Genomic DNA, 11,646 nt, shown 5'->3' with positions numbered 1-11,646 from the left:
AAGCACAAGTCTGTTGCCATAAACTCCCATACGGCCACGGTATTGGAGTTTGGTCTTTAGCGTCGGGTCGCCGCCAGAAAAGTTGAACCTGTCGTAGTTCGCCGTCAAGGCCAAATTGAACTTGCTGTCTTTGACAGTGTAGTTGTTGCTGTGGACCAGGTCGATATCTTCAGAACTCACCGTCAGAGTCAGAGAGTAGCGACGTCTGAATTTGTTTTTAAGGGCGTTCTCGATAAGCGCATTGGTCAGCAGGTTGTTGTCGATAAACTTGATGAACTCTTTTTCAATGACAAATTTGCCTTCCTTGTATGTTTCACGATACGAGTACGCCTTCTTGTAGTACCAGCCCAAGATGCTCTTGCACTGGTGGCATCTGATTTTGGAGACCACATAGATGCCCGTGAGCATCTCAGTCTCCTGGAACTGCGACTCAAATTCAAAATTGATAAGCAGATCCACCAAGTAAGCGGGCCCCGAAGAACCACTGAACTTGTCCAGAATAATGAGGTCGGAGAGACACAAGTGTGACAGACAGCCTTTACATGTTATGATCTGGATCTTGGGGCTGTCATACTTGTAGTTCTCAAAGTAGTTTGTGCACATCAAGCCCATTGTGGTAGAGTAAGATGTATGGTTTTGATGTGTAGGTAGTCAATTAGTCAAGAAGTCAAGAAATCAAGTATGGCAACAGCAGGTACCTATAGTAGTATAGCAGTTAACTTACAATTGTAGGAGAGCTATGCCGCCAGTTTACGTACGGTGACTTTACCAGCTAATTGTACTGTTGTAGTTAGGTCGTGCTGCAGTACTATGGTTTCACTACAGTATATTGGTTACACGGGAGTAACGGCACTAGTGGCTACAGTATAGTGGAGACAGTCAACTAGTACGTGTAGTAGTACCGATGGCAGTGGCACGTATAGTGTTGGTATGAAAGGAATTCCTATGTGGCTACAACAGGTTGCTACACTGATTCACGTAGATTTGAGGGATATTTCTTATCAGCCTACAGCTAGCAAGCAGCTGTGGCAGGGGATTCGATTCTGGCTACGGGTTCAGTAGCAGATATCGGGATTACGTACTACGGTGTGATAGCAGTAATGGTGGCGATAATGGCAAGACAGTCGTTTTGCAATGGTGTGGGGATCTCAGCTCACAATTCAATTCTATACGATTCAGCTAGATAAGACTGGAATGTCGCTGCGGAGAAGGGATGAGACTGGAGGGCAGAATGAAGAAGATATGGGGATTTGAAACGGAGCAGAAGGAATCCACTATTTATATACAAATATTGGTAGTTACCAAGTGATATACGAACACTTATATATAATAGTATATATATTTGTATAAGCTTACAAGATGGCAATATCCGGAAATCATCAAACTTTTATAGGTGCACTTGTCTCTGTTTCTGTCTGAGTGATTACGATGGCCCTAGAAATTGTCTGCACCAGTTCCCATAACGCAACTACACCGTCAGACAGACACAGTTATGCCCCGGCTGCACCCTATATGGAGGAGAGCCCCTCTCACTGACGAGACAGGTGCGCCAATGACCACGCCAACCGGTCCTGAAAGGGGGGATCTCCAGCCGAATTCATGTCACTCTCACGGCCTCAGACCCACCAGCCAGTGGTCGAAGCTACACCAGACTAGTCATCCCGTCAGGAGACCAAGGAGCCTACTAAACCCGTCGCAACGGGCCAAGCGTAGCAGAGAAAGGCCCAATGCCGGCTCTTGTATGCCACCACAAAAAGTGCTTCTACGGTACAGTATGCTGAACACCACCAAATCCCCAGCTAGCAGGCCGATCTTGGCCACCTCCACTATCCAGGGTGCTGTGGCTAATGGGAAGTCGTACCATTGCCAAAACTGGGACAATCCAGACTACCCAGACAATAGTAGTAATCTGTATGGCTACACCTGTACTAATCTGTGCTAATACTACACCTGTATGGCTCGCCTACAATTCCTACGCCTACAATTCCATTCCACCTCATTGCACATGCTCCACTGTATGGGTTTGGACGAGCCAGAGCAGTTAGGTTGTCAAGTAGCTACGTAGCTTGTAGTCAAGTAGTTGAGAGTCAAGCTGAACTGAGCCTGAGTGAACCTGGGCTGCGCACGGAGTTGGCTTCGGTTTTGTCCAGCTTACAAGTGCCAACTCCTGTTTGCTTCTGTCCGCTTCTGTTGAGCTCGTTTAGGTCACACTGCTATCTAAGTGTATCGTGTTCACATTCCCAGTTCCAAAATTGCCAGCGGAGTTTCACCAGGGATGCATTATCCCGATGGTGATAGGGAGGTGTTCTTTCTCTGTTAAGAAAGGTGCGTGTACCACATTACAGTTGCCCGTTTCTTATCTGCGGCTCGGCTGCAACCTCCACAATCAAAACTCGCCAGTCAGACTTAACACTGACGTTCCAACGAGCAATGTGACTAATTCCAGCCTCGGATCTGTCCATGCTCTGTTCGTATATCATCTCAATCTCATCTCTGAAAGCGTAGCATTCCTGATATCCGGCCCTGATCGGATCATCCATCCCAGGATATTTTTTGAGTAACGGCGTGATATGGCGGCGGCTGCAAATCACGTGGACTGCACCCAATTTGTCTTAAAACAGAAAGATTCAGTCCTCAAATAGGCAGAAGGTAACGGTCTAGAAATTTGGGTCTAGTGCGGAATGCTGGTCGTGTGATCCGAGTCATGTGATGAATTGACCAGGTAGTATAGCCTCTGGTGGTACAGAAGAGAAAAGCCCCTGCTATTTGTGGGTTACAGATAGTCTCTTACTGTATTCGGAATTGGATTCAAAACTTACAAACTCGCTGTAAATACTGTAGTATTTCTACATATATTTCTATCATTACAAGATGCTTCTGGCTATGTACATGCTTACCACTTGTAGACTGGTCTGACCTTGAAGTTCAATGGCTCGTTGTTCAAGAACATTCTTGGTTTGGCGTTCTGTTCACGTTGCTGTTGTTCCCAAGCCTTTCTCAACTTCGTCTGGTTCGATCTCAAAATAACCTTGAGGTGGATCTGAGGGTGCTCGATAACTCCATGTCTGGCTCTTCCTTTAATATCAAGTCTCTTTCTCCAGTTTCCGTCGCTGCCTACCCATAAGCTGTCGATATACATGGTATCCTCATCGAGATCGAGACTACGGGCCTGGTCCAAACCACGCTTTAATAATATCTCCAACTCCTTGGCCATTTTCTTAGGACTGAAATGCAACTGGTTGATGGCATTCTTGACTGTCTGTTTTCTTACGAAACGATTCACCTGTGTAGCCTTCTTCATCGACGACTTGACTCTGTAGGAGCTGAGATACACTGAGGGCTCTAACAAATCGATCTCTTGTGCTGATAACGAGACTTGGTATAATTTTCCATCGCTGCTGTTGGTGACTACCGAGTTATTCTTGAAAAATCCATGTTCTTTAACTACCTGGTTGAACAACTCTCTCTTCAATGGTGTGACATACTTGTCTACACGAAGCTGGTTCTTGGCCGCTTCTTCGCGGTGATACTTCTGTAATTCGGCATCGTTTTCAATGTCAGGATTCTTCACACTCTGTGTAGACTCTACTGCTTCAGTGGTTGTTGCAGGTTCTGTAGGTAACTCATGTTTCTTTGTCGAAGTCAATTCTCCAAATAAATTATTATTGCTCATGATTCTCGTGCTGTGAAGAGCTCTAAAAGCGTAGATGGGCGTAACAGGTCTGGCCAAAAAGCTTGCCGGCCTCAACAAACCGCCTATTCTGTTCATTTTGGCGCTGGAGTCGGTTTCTGGAACTGGAAAGATCAGAAAGAGGATCGTCTTTTAAGTCTATATGAAATTTTTCACTCTTGAAAATTTCGTGCGCGAACTTTTTTATAAACCAGAGCCGCAGTACTTAAGACCAATTCTACAGTATAGAGTAGCTGAATACACAGATATTCAGAGAAACAGATGAAAATGCCGAAAGTATGCTTAGAATACGTCTAGGGGTGTCTGTTTATCTCTGCCTACTATTTCAATTACAATACACAAGTGTCCAACGCACAATCTAACGAATATGACATACATTGACTAAATGAATGATAATAGAATAAGAATAAGAAAGCAAGCAAGAACTACAATTTCAATGTTCAGCAATTGCAGCTACTCCTTGACTGGTTAACAAAGTTACCAATTACTGTTTTTAAAGGTTTTCTGTTAACAAATTCAGCACGCTTTCCTTTCTAAACATGACGACTGAGTCGGGAATATACTTTTGAATATGAGTATATGTCTAATGCACAATGGTTTTTACAGTATATGACGATCAATGATGGTTCTTGGCCCCTAGTCGTCATAACCGGCTAAAGCAGCGTCTCTGGCTCTGGTTGGCAATGGGTAAACTCTAGGAATAGGCTCATGATCATTGTACCAGAGCTTTCTTCTCACTGGAGCTGCCAACAACAACAAAGGAGCAGAAACCCCCAACAATACAGAGAAGAAGAAGTGTGGTTTGGTGTGTGCATGGTAACGAGCCCACTATAGAAGGTTGTTAGTAATGTTTTAAAACATAATGACTTCAAGATATTGAAGATTCCGTGAATCGAAGTTCAAATTTCAATCAATAAATCCTAATTTCGATTCGAGTACATATCACAAAAATATCCGCAAAATCACATACTCTGATTGGCTGCTTGTAGTAGATAGGATAATCACCCCAGACTTTCTCGGACATGTTGGATTCAGGTGCTTGTTTGACTTTGTAGAAACAGCAGTGCTTTGTAGTGTTAGGTAGTCTTTTTTTCTTTGAAAACTGGTGGGTCTAATTGGATAATTGCGGGTGTGCATATAGTCGAAATCATATACAGCCCTACCTGAGCTGTCTAGACTTAGCAGACTACAGCATGACAGTTGCCCTTATTGAAGAATAGATATTTAGGTGCTTATATTGTAGAATTAAACTGTCAGATAGAGCTCGAAAAACATTCCTGAAAATTTATGGATATTTCTTACATTTACGCTCTGAAAATTACTATAGCTCTGAAAAATTAACTATTGAAAACTGTTGAAAATCCATTAAATTACTGAAAATTCACTCCTGGAAATACGAATATACAATATTAGAATAAGTGGAGCTACTTTCTCTTGGTTGCCTTCTTCTTGGAATCCACGCCGGTGGATTCACCCTTGGCTTCTTCTTCCTTAGCAGCAGCAGCTTCGGCTTCCTTCTTGAAGAAATCCTCACGGAGCTTTTCATCATACCACTCAGCATAGTACAAACCAGCTTGCAAGGTCAAGACACCTACAAGGACCAAAACAATCATAGCTTCGGATGCAGCAATGACATTAACTCCAGTATTCATGTCCACGTCACCCCATTGACCAGTAAGACACGAGTTGACTCCGATTCTCAAGTTGGTCAAGTAGATAATGATTGCTACCATAAGCAATCCCAAGGAACCATACTCAAAGTACTTGGCATCTCCCTTGGGCTTGTACAACTTGATAAACGATCCAATAAGCCCGAGACCCATGACGAAGTGCAAAACATGGTGCACATAGTTTGGCGATTGAGCCCATAACGTGTAATGTGCCAACGACAAGTCAAAAGCTGCTCCAGTCTCATCGTGCTTCCACAAGGTGTTGAGATCATATGGCCATTGTGCGTAGACAACTCCCAAACCAAAACTGGCAGCGGCGATAATTAATCCAGTGCCAACAGGTACAATATCCTTATAAGCCATTTTGCAAAATTTGTGACTGGCGAACGAAAATGGTATAATGACAGAATATTTCAACTTTCAACTTTTCTTGTATCTCCATGAAAAAGTTATTTCGATAAAGGGTCACGTGAGTTCGTCGAAATGAACTTGGCCCGCCCGTTTCGGGATCTTTCTTTGGAATGAAGTTCTTGTTGCTGAAGTGATTCAAATGAGGCAGATAGGCATTCTGTAGTAATTGTATGATTGGTGGAGATAAATGATACGTCCTATTTTTTGTTGGAAACTTGTTGGTACATGGTGAGCTTCTCACTGAGAAGTTTCAGTCTCTTATCAGCTTCACTAAATCCTGGCTAAATTGATCCAGTAGAAAAATACTAGAAAAAGAATCTGCGACGGCTTTTTATCTCTCGTATTACTTTCTCCTTGTTCTATTGTATATTTATGACTCTGTATTACTCTCTTTTCTTTCAATTCTCTTTGTCCTCTGTGCAGCTCGTTTAGAGATACAAATCTCCCCACAAATTTTACATTTTTTCAGTCTTTTTCAGCCACCAACTAGTTCAACAGTGAAATGTCTGCCACCACACCTTCTAAGCCTAAGGTGGTAATTGTAGGAGCCGGAGTTCTTGGACTCTCTACCGCGTTGGTGCTCTGTGAGAAATTCACGCATCCACAGTTAGAAATAACGGTTATAGCCGAATATGGACCCCATGATTTATCCATGAACGCGGGATTGACTAACTATCCCCTTTACACTTCCCCTTGGGCAGGTGCACATTTCCGTCCATTCCCCAGTAAGAATATCCAGGAAGAACGGGAATCTAAATTGACCAGATTGACATTGCAGAAGTTCAAGGAATTGGCCAAACTGAATCCTGAAAGCTCCATTGAGTTTGTTCAGGGCATCGAGTATTTCGAGAAGCCTGATCATTTCTATAAGGAAATAGCACCAGGTTTCTCCAATGAAATGGACAATTTCTCAGTATTGCCTACCAGTAGTTTACCAGAAGGAGTAGAGATGGGAGTCAAGTACGATACCTGGGTGGTCAATTCACCATTATATTTGCAATTCTTGTACAGAAAGCTCAGGTTCCAGTACAAGGTCAACTTCATTCTCACCAAACTAACATCTCTTAGGCATGTTAATAGTTTTGTTTCCGGTAGTCCAATAATCATAAACTGTAGTGGCAATGGTTTGCAGTACGATGGAGGTAACGATCTATCCAATTTTCCTATTCGTGGCCAAACTCTCTTGATCAACCCTCCTTCTGATTGTAAATTCCTTCATACTACCATCACTCATCAGCTGAAGGAAAATCTATGGACATTTGTCATACCTCGTCCCTTACACGGAGGTATTATATTGGGTGGAACCAAGCAGGTCGACGAATCGTTTACTGGGGTACGAGATGAAGATACCAGAGCGTTGCTTGAAAGGGGTCGGAAATTGTATCCTGAGCTCATGAAGGAGAACCCAGAAACAGGAGAGAAATATTTCGATATTGTTAGAATCAATGTCGGGTTACGGCCTGCAAGAAAGGGCGGTTTGAATCTCAGTGTTGAGCTGAAGGACGTGTACTTGGATAGAGCTAACCACGTTATTAACAATTATGGAGCAGGAGGAATGGGCTATGAATTGTCGTATGGAGCTGCAATTGCAGTCTATGAGAAGTTGTTACAATTGGTCTCTTCCAAACTGGCTCTTTAATTAAGCAAGGAGCTATCCATATTCGGATATAGTTGCACTAAACATTAAAAAATTCTGATAGCTCAGAAGTAGATTTTTAGAACGGCAACTGTATTCGGTACACCCTGTCTTATTGATATTCAAGATCAATATAGAAAATAGATCAATACAAAATAGTACTATTTCCAACGTTGCTTCCTAACAATATATAATTTTCGTTAAATGGCTGCGAATCTCTACAAAATGTTGCTGCTTAATATATTGCAGAAAGTTAAAAATAAAAACCATTCTACTGAATACACCATCTGTTTATATATGTTTCAAGAGTCATTACCGTGTCAAGTCTCTATTTCTCTATTTAAATCAATTGGAAATTCACAGTTTCCCATCTCAAAATATCACCTCTTGCGATTAAAGTAAAACCTTTACTACTTGCTACAAATTTCTGCTATTCCAACAGAGAGCGGTTTGAAATCCTGAGATGAAATCTTACGATACTTCACCTCATACTTGAGTGTCTTTAGAAGACTGTAAGGACCTTAGCAATGAGATAAAGACTCCTACTTCCTACTCCGTACTGGTATAAATGCACTTTTTTTTAACGTAGTGGCATACATTGAACATACTATAAATGCACAAAAAGACTGCATATAAGCCGATTTTGTTCAAAAAACGTGATTTTCAAATTTCATGAGAAAGCGAAAAAAATGCTTTCACAACAGCAAGGTTGTATAGTGTAGTGGTTATCACTTTCGGTTTTGATCCGAACAACCCCGGTTCGAATCCGGGTACGACCTTTATTTTTTTTTTTCATTTTTAACCAATGGAAGTCGTGCACAGTCCAGTGCGATGAGACAATCTTAATTCCTATTGACAGCCTTGCTCGTTCTAAAGCGCAACACGTGGGATGCACCTGTGTGCAGCACCTTCCCAATTGGGCCGCTTAATTTCGCTATCTGTAGAAACGATGTGCCATTAATAAAATATACTACTCTAATAGAGAAGGTGGTATTGTCCAAGTTTTTCAAAGACTTTTCATCTCATCTTCTTTGTTGAGAATACAAAGAAGTAAATCCTCAATAACCAGCAATTGAGAAGAAGTTGTCAGAAATTGACTCTGAAGCTTCAATTATTGCTCCGTCATTGTTTTAGATTCTATCCGTATACCAGTCCAGTACACAATTGGGCCATCAGCATTGGATACGTGAACACGATTAGCTCAGAACAGAATCGACCGGCAATAATCGTCCACTGCTCTTTCTGCTAGTATCAAATCATTGACTGGTTTCGTTCACCCATCGTTGCTAACAAGATTGACCGTCTTTCATCGCACTACACTTGTTATTTGATTGTTATTCGCACCATTGACTACACTATCGCAGTGAATTACTTTGGCATCTGATTGTTTATTTGACAACTTTCCTCGTCTGTCAATCCATTCTCATCTCATCACTTTTAACCATGAAGTTCGGAGAACACTTGAGAAAGGCTCTCATCAAGAACTACTCATTCTACTACATCTCCTACGATGACTTGAAGCACCAGTTGAAGAAGGGTCTCAAGGACAACGACTACCAGTGGTCCAACGAGTTGGAAGAAGAGTTCCTTGCTGCCTTGGAAGTAGAGTTGGACAAGGTCTACTCGTTCACCAAGGTCAAGAACACCGAGGTCAACCGTAGAATCAAGGAGCTGGAAAAGTATGTCTACGAGGTTGTAGACGCACTCCAGCGTTTCCAGAACAACGACCCAGCCGTCAAGAACCCTCCTCAGGAACAAGACTTCGAAGACTTGGAGCAGGAGTTGAGTGATATCATTGCTGATGTCCACGACTTGGCCAAGTTCACCAGATTGAACTACACTGGTTTCCAGAAGATTGTCAAGAAGCATGACAAAACGACCAAGTTCAACTTGAAGCCCATCTTCCAGGCCAGATTAAACCACAAGCCCTTCTACAAGGACAACTACGACAACTTGATTGTCAAGTTGTCCAAGTTGTATGACTTGGTCAGAACCAGGGGTAACCCTGTTAAGGGAGACTCGTCTGCTGGAGGCTCGCAACAGAACTTTGTTAGACAAACAACAAAGTACTGGGTACATCCAGAAAACATCACCGAGTTGAAGTTGATTATCTTGAAGCACTTGCCTGTGTTGGTCTTCAATGCTGACAAGGAGTTCGAACCAGAAGACTCTGCCATTACTTCCATCTACTTTGACAACGAGGACATGGATCTTTACTACGGCAGATTGAGAAAAGACGAAGGTGCCGAGGCTATCAGATTGAGATGGTACGGTGGCATGAAGTCGGAACAGATCTTCGTAGAGAGAAAGACGCATCGTGAAGACTGGACCGGTGAAAAGTCTGTCAAGGCTAGATTTGCCTTGAAGGAAAAGAAGGTCAACTCGTTCTTGACTGGTGACTTCACAGCTCAACAAGCTTTTGAAAAGATGAGAAAGGACGGTAAGAAATCGCCTCAGGAAATCGACAATTTGGAAAGATTAGCTAAAGAAGTTCAGTACAGAGTGTTGAAAGAAAAGTACAGACCTGTTATGAGATCTTTCTACAACAGAACCGCCTTCCAGTTGCCTGGTGATGCCAGAGTTCGTATTTCTTTGGATACCGAGTTGTCTATGATAAGAGAAGACGACTTTGACGGCTACGACAGAACCCATGGAAACTGGAGAAGAATGGATATCGGAGTTGATTACCCATTCTCTCAGTTACCAGAGAAGGACATTTGTCGTTTCCCATATGCTGTTTTGGAAGTCAAGTTGCAGACTCAATTGGGACAGGAACCTCCTGTTTGGGTCAGAGACTTGGTCACCAGTCATTTGGTAGAAGCCGTGCCTAAGTTCTCCAAGTTTATTCACGGTGGAGCCTCTTTGTTGACTGACCACGTAGACTTGTTGCCTTTCTGGCACACGCAAATGGATGTAGACATCCGTAAGCCTAAGATTCAGCAAGAATACGGTATCCGTAGAAATCCGCAAGCAAGAATCATGGCCTCTTCTACCTCCGGTGGTGAGTTAGATGAGGAAGAATTGACTGGTTCTTCTTACACTGGAGTCCATTTCTCAAACGACATTAACCCCTTGGAAGAAGACTTGGACGAATCGACTCCGCTCTTGTTGCCCAACACCTACACCAACAGACGCAGCGAATCGCCTATCACCACGTTCTTGTACCACTTGTATGGCCAATTCTTGCATTACTTTAACGATGACCGTACCTTCACCGTCAAGCCCGGTACCAACTTCGACTTGAACGAAACTTTCAAGGACAAGTTACCAAAGGGTAAGACGATCTGTGTGCCCATCAGAATTGAGCCAAAGGTGTACTTTGCCAATGAGAGAACTTTCTTGAGTTGGTTGTCGATTGGTATGCTTTTGGGAGGTACAGCCATGTACTTGTTGAACTACGGGTCCAACTCTTCATTGACCGCCTCCATCAGTTTCTTCATCACCTCGTTGTTCACAATTTTCTACGCCATCTACAAGTACATCTGGAGAGTGATTATGATCAGAGAAAAGAGAGCAGCTCAATATGGTGACAAGTTTGGACCAAATATGATCTGTGCCTTTATTTTCTTGTCAACTTTCACCACTTTCCTTTTCAAGTTCTTGGAAAAGTAACTTCAATAGTCGTTTTTTGTAGATGATTACCTTTAACATTTTAACATACTGTCATATCTAATTTCACATATTTCTTGTTCTGGAACATTGCATTAATACAGAAGAAATGTAGGTGGTGTAAAGAACTATGGAGAATGAATTATCTTTAGATCCGAAAGAAACAAAAATTTAATACGTTTTAGAGAACAGAATTAATGTATCTACATAGATAGAATTTATTTGGGATCAAATGCATTACTGAGTAGAAAATAGAAACCATTACAAATAATGTAGAGCTTAGAATTACGGAACTGAACAACAGTCAAGGAATTTATGGCAACAGAACTGGTTTCAACTAGTACAATTGTATTTAAAGAATAGAATTGCAAAATTGAATCCTATTCACATTTTGTAGATTGGTAGAGAATCAACCATGAACTTTTTACCTGACATGAAACTCAGTAATCAATGAGAATCAAAATGCCGTGAGTTTTCCAAGCCCCGGCAGCCCCTCCCTGAAGTTCAGAAAGGTAAGGAACTTTTAACACATATGGCTCACTTGTATATTAACAACCGTATATGATAACCTACTCGAAGGAGGGAATACTGAAGATCCTACCGCTATGCAAGTCTCTTCCCAATTAGGA

General features: G+C 42.2%; 5 protein-coding genes across 5 annotated transcripts; 2 read left to right on the top strand and 3 right to left on the bottom strand. All coding sequences in view use genetic code 12, as the record gives it.

Moving 5' to 3' along the window:
* Window positions 1-192: 192 nt before the first annotated feature.
* PICST_58133 (yippee-like protein) lies at window positions 193-612 on the bottom strand (the record flags this gene model as incomplete). Its single annotated transcript, XM_001384078.1, has 1 exon — window positions 193-612. A coding segment is annotated over one exon (420 nt), but the record flags the coding sequence as incomplete, so codon positions are not given.
* A 2,225-nt stretch (window positions 613-2,837) lies between these two features.
* Window positions 2,838-3,795, bottom strand: PICST_71904 (mitochondrial 54S ribosomal protein YmL22). The gene has a single exon (XM_001384077.1). The coding sequence runs from the start codon at window positions 3,767-3,769 to the stop codon at window positions 2,894-2,896; it is 876 nt and encodes a 291-aa protein (XP_001384114.1). The 5' UTR covers window positions 3,770-3,795; the 3' UTR covers window positions 2,838-2,893.
* A 1,107-nt stretch (window positions 3,796-4,902) lies between these two features.
* On the bottom strand, window positions 4,903-5,738 carry PICST_71926 (predicted protein). Its single transcript, XM_001384076.1, has one exon. It carries the CDS (start codon window positions 5,722-5,724, stop codon window positions 5,116-5,118), a length of 609 nt encoding a protein of 202 aa, XP_001384113.1. The 5' UTR covers window positions 5,725-5,738; the 3' UTR covers window positions 4,903-5,115.
* Window positions 5,739-6,270: 532 nt separating this feature from the next.
* On the top strand, window positions 6,271-7,610 carry DAO2 (d-amino acid oxidase). Its single transcript, XM_001384422.1, has one exon. The coding sequence runs from the start codon at window positions 6,275-6,277 to the stop codon at window positions 7,409-7,411; it is 1,137 nt and encodes a 378-aa protein (XP_001384459.2). The 5' UTR covers window positions 6,271-6,274; the 3' UTR covers window positions 7,412-7,610.
* Window positions 7,611-8,851: 1,241 nt separating this feature from the next.
* On the top strand, window positions 8,852-11,253 carry VTC4 (polyphosphate synthetase Protein; the record flags this gene model as incomplete). Its single annotated transcript, XM_001384421.1, has 2 exons — window positions 8,852-9,119; window positions 9,141-11,253. 2 exons carry the CDS (start codon window positions 8,852-8,854, stop codon window positions 11,018-11,020), a joined length of 2,148 nt encoding a protein of 715 aa, XP_001384458.2.
* Between the last annotated feature and the right edge of the window lie 393 nt (window positions 11,254-11,646).

The sequence above is a fragment of the Scheffersomyces stipitis genome, chromosome 4, assembly GCF_000209165.1.
Source record: "Scheffersomyces stipitis CBS 6054 chromosome 4, complete sequence".
In the NCBI taxonomy this organism is placed as follows: domain Eukaryota; kingdom Fungi; phylum Ascomycota; class Pichiomycetes; order Serinales; family Debaryomycetaceae; genus Scheffersomyces; species Scheffersomyces stipitis.
The sequence above is the reverse complement of the archived record's forward strand: the minus strand, read 5'-3'. Positions and strand labels throughout refer to the sequence as shown.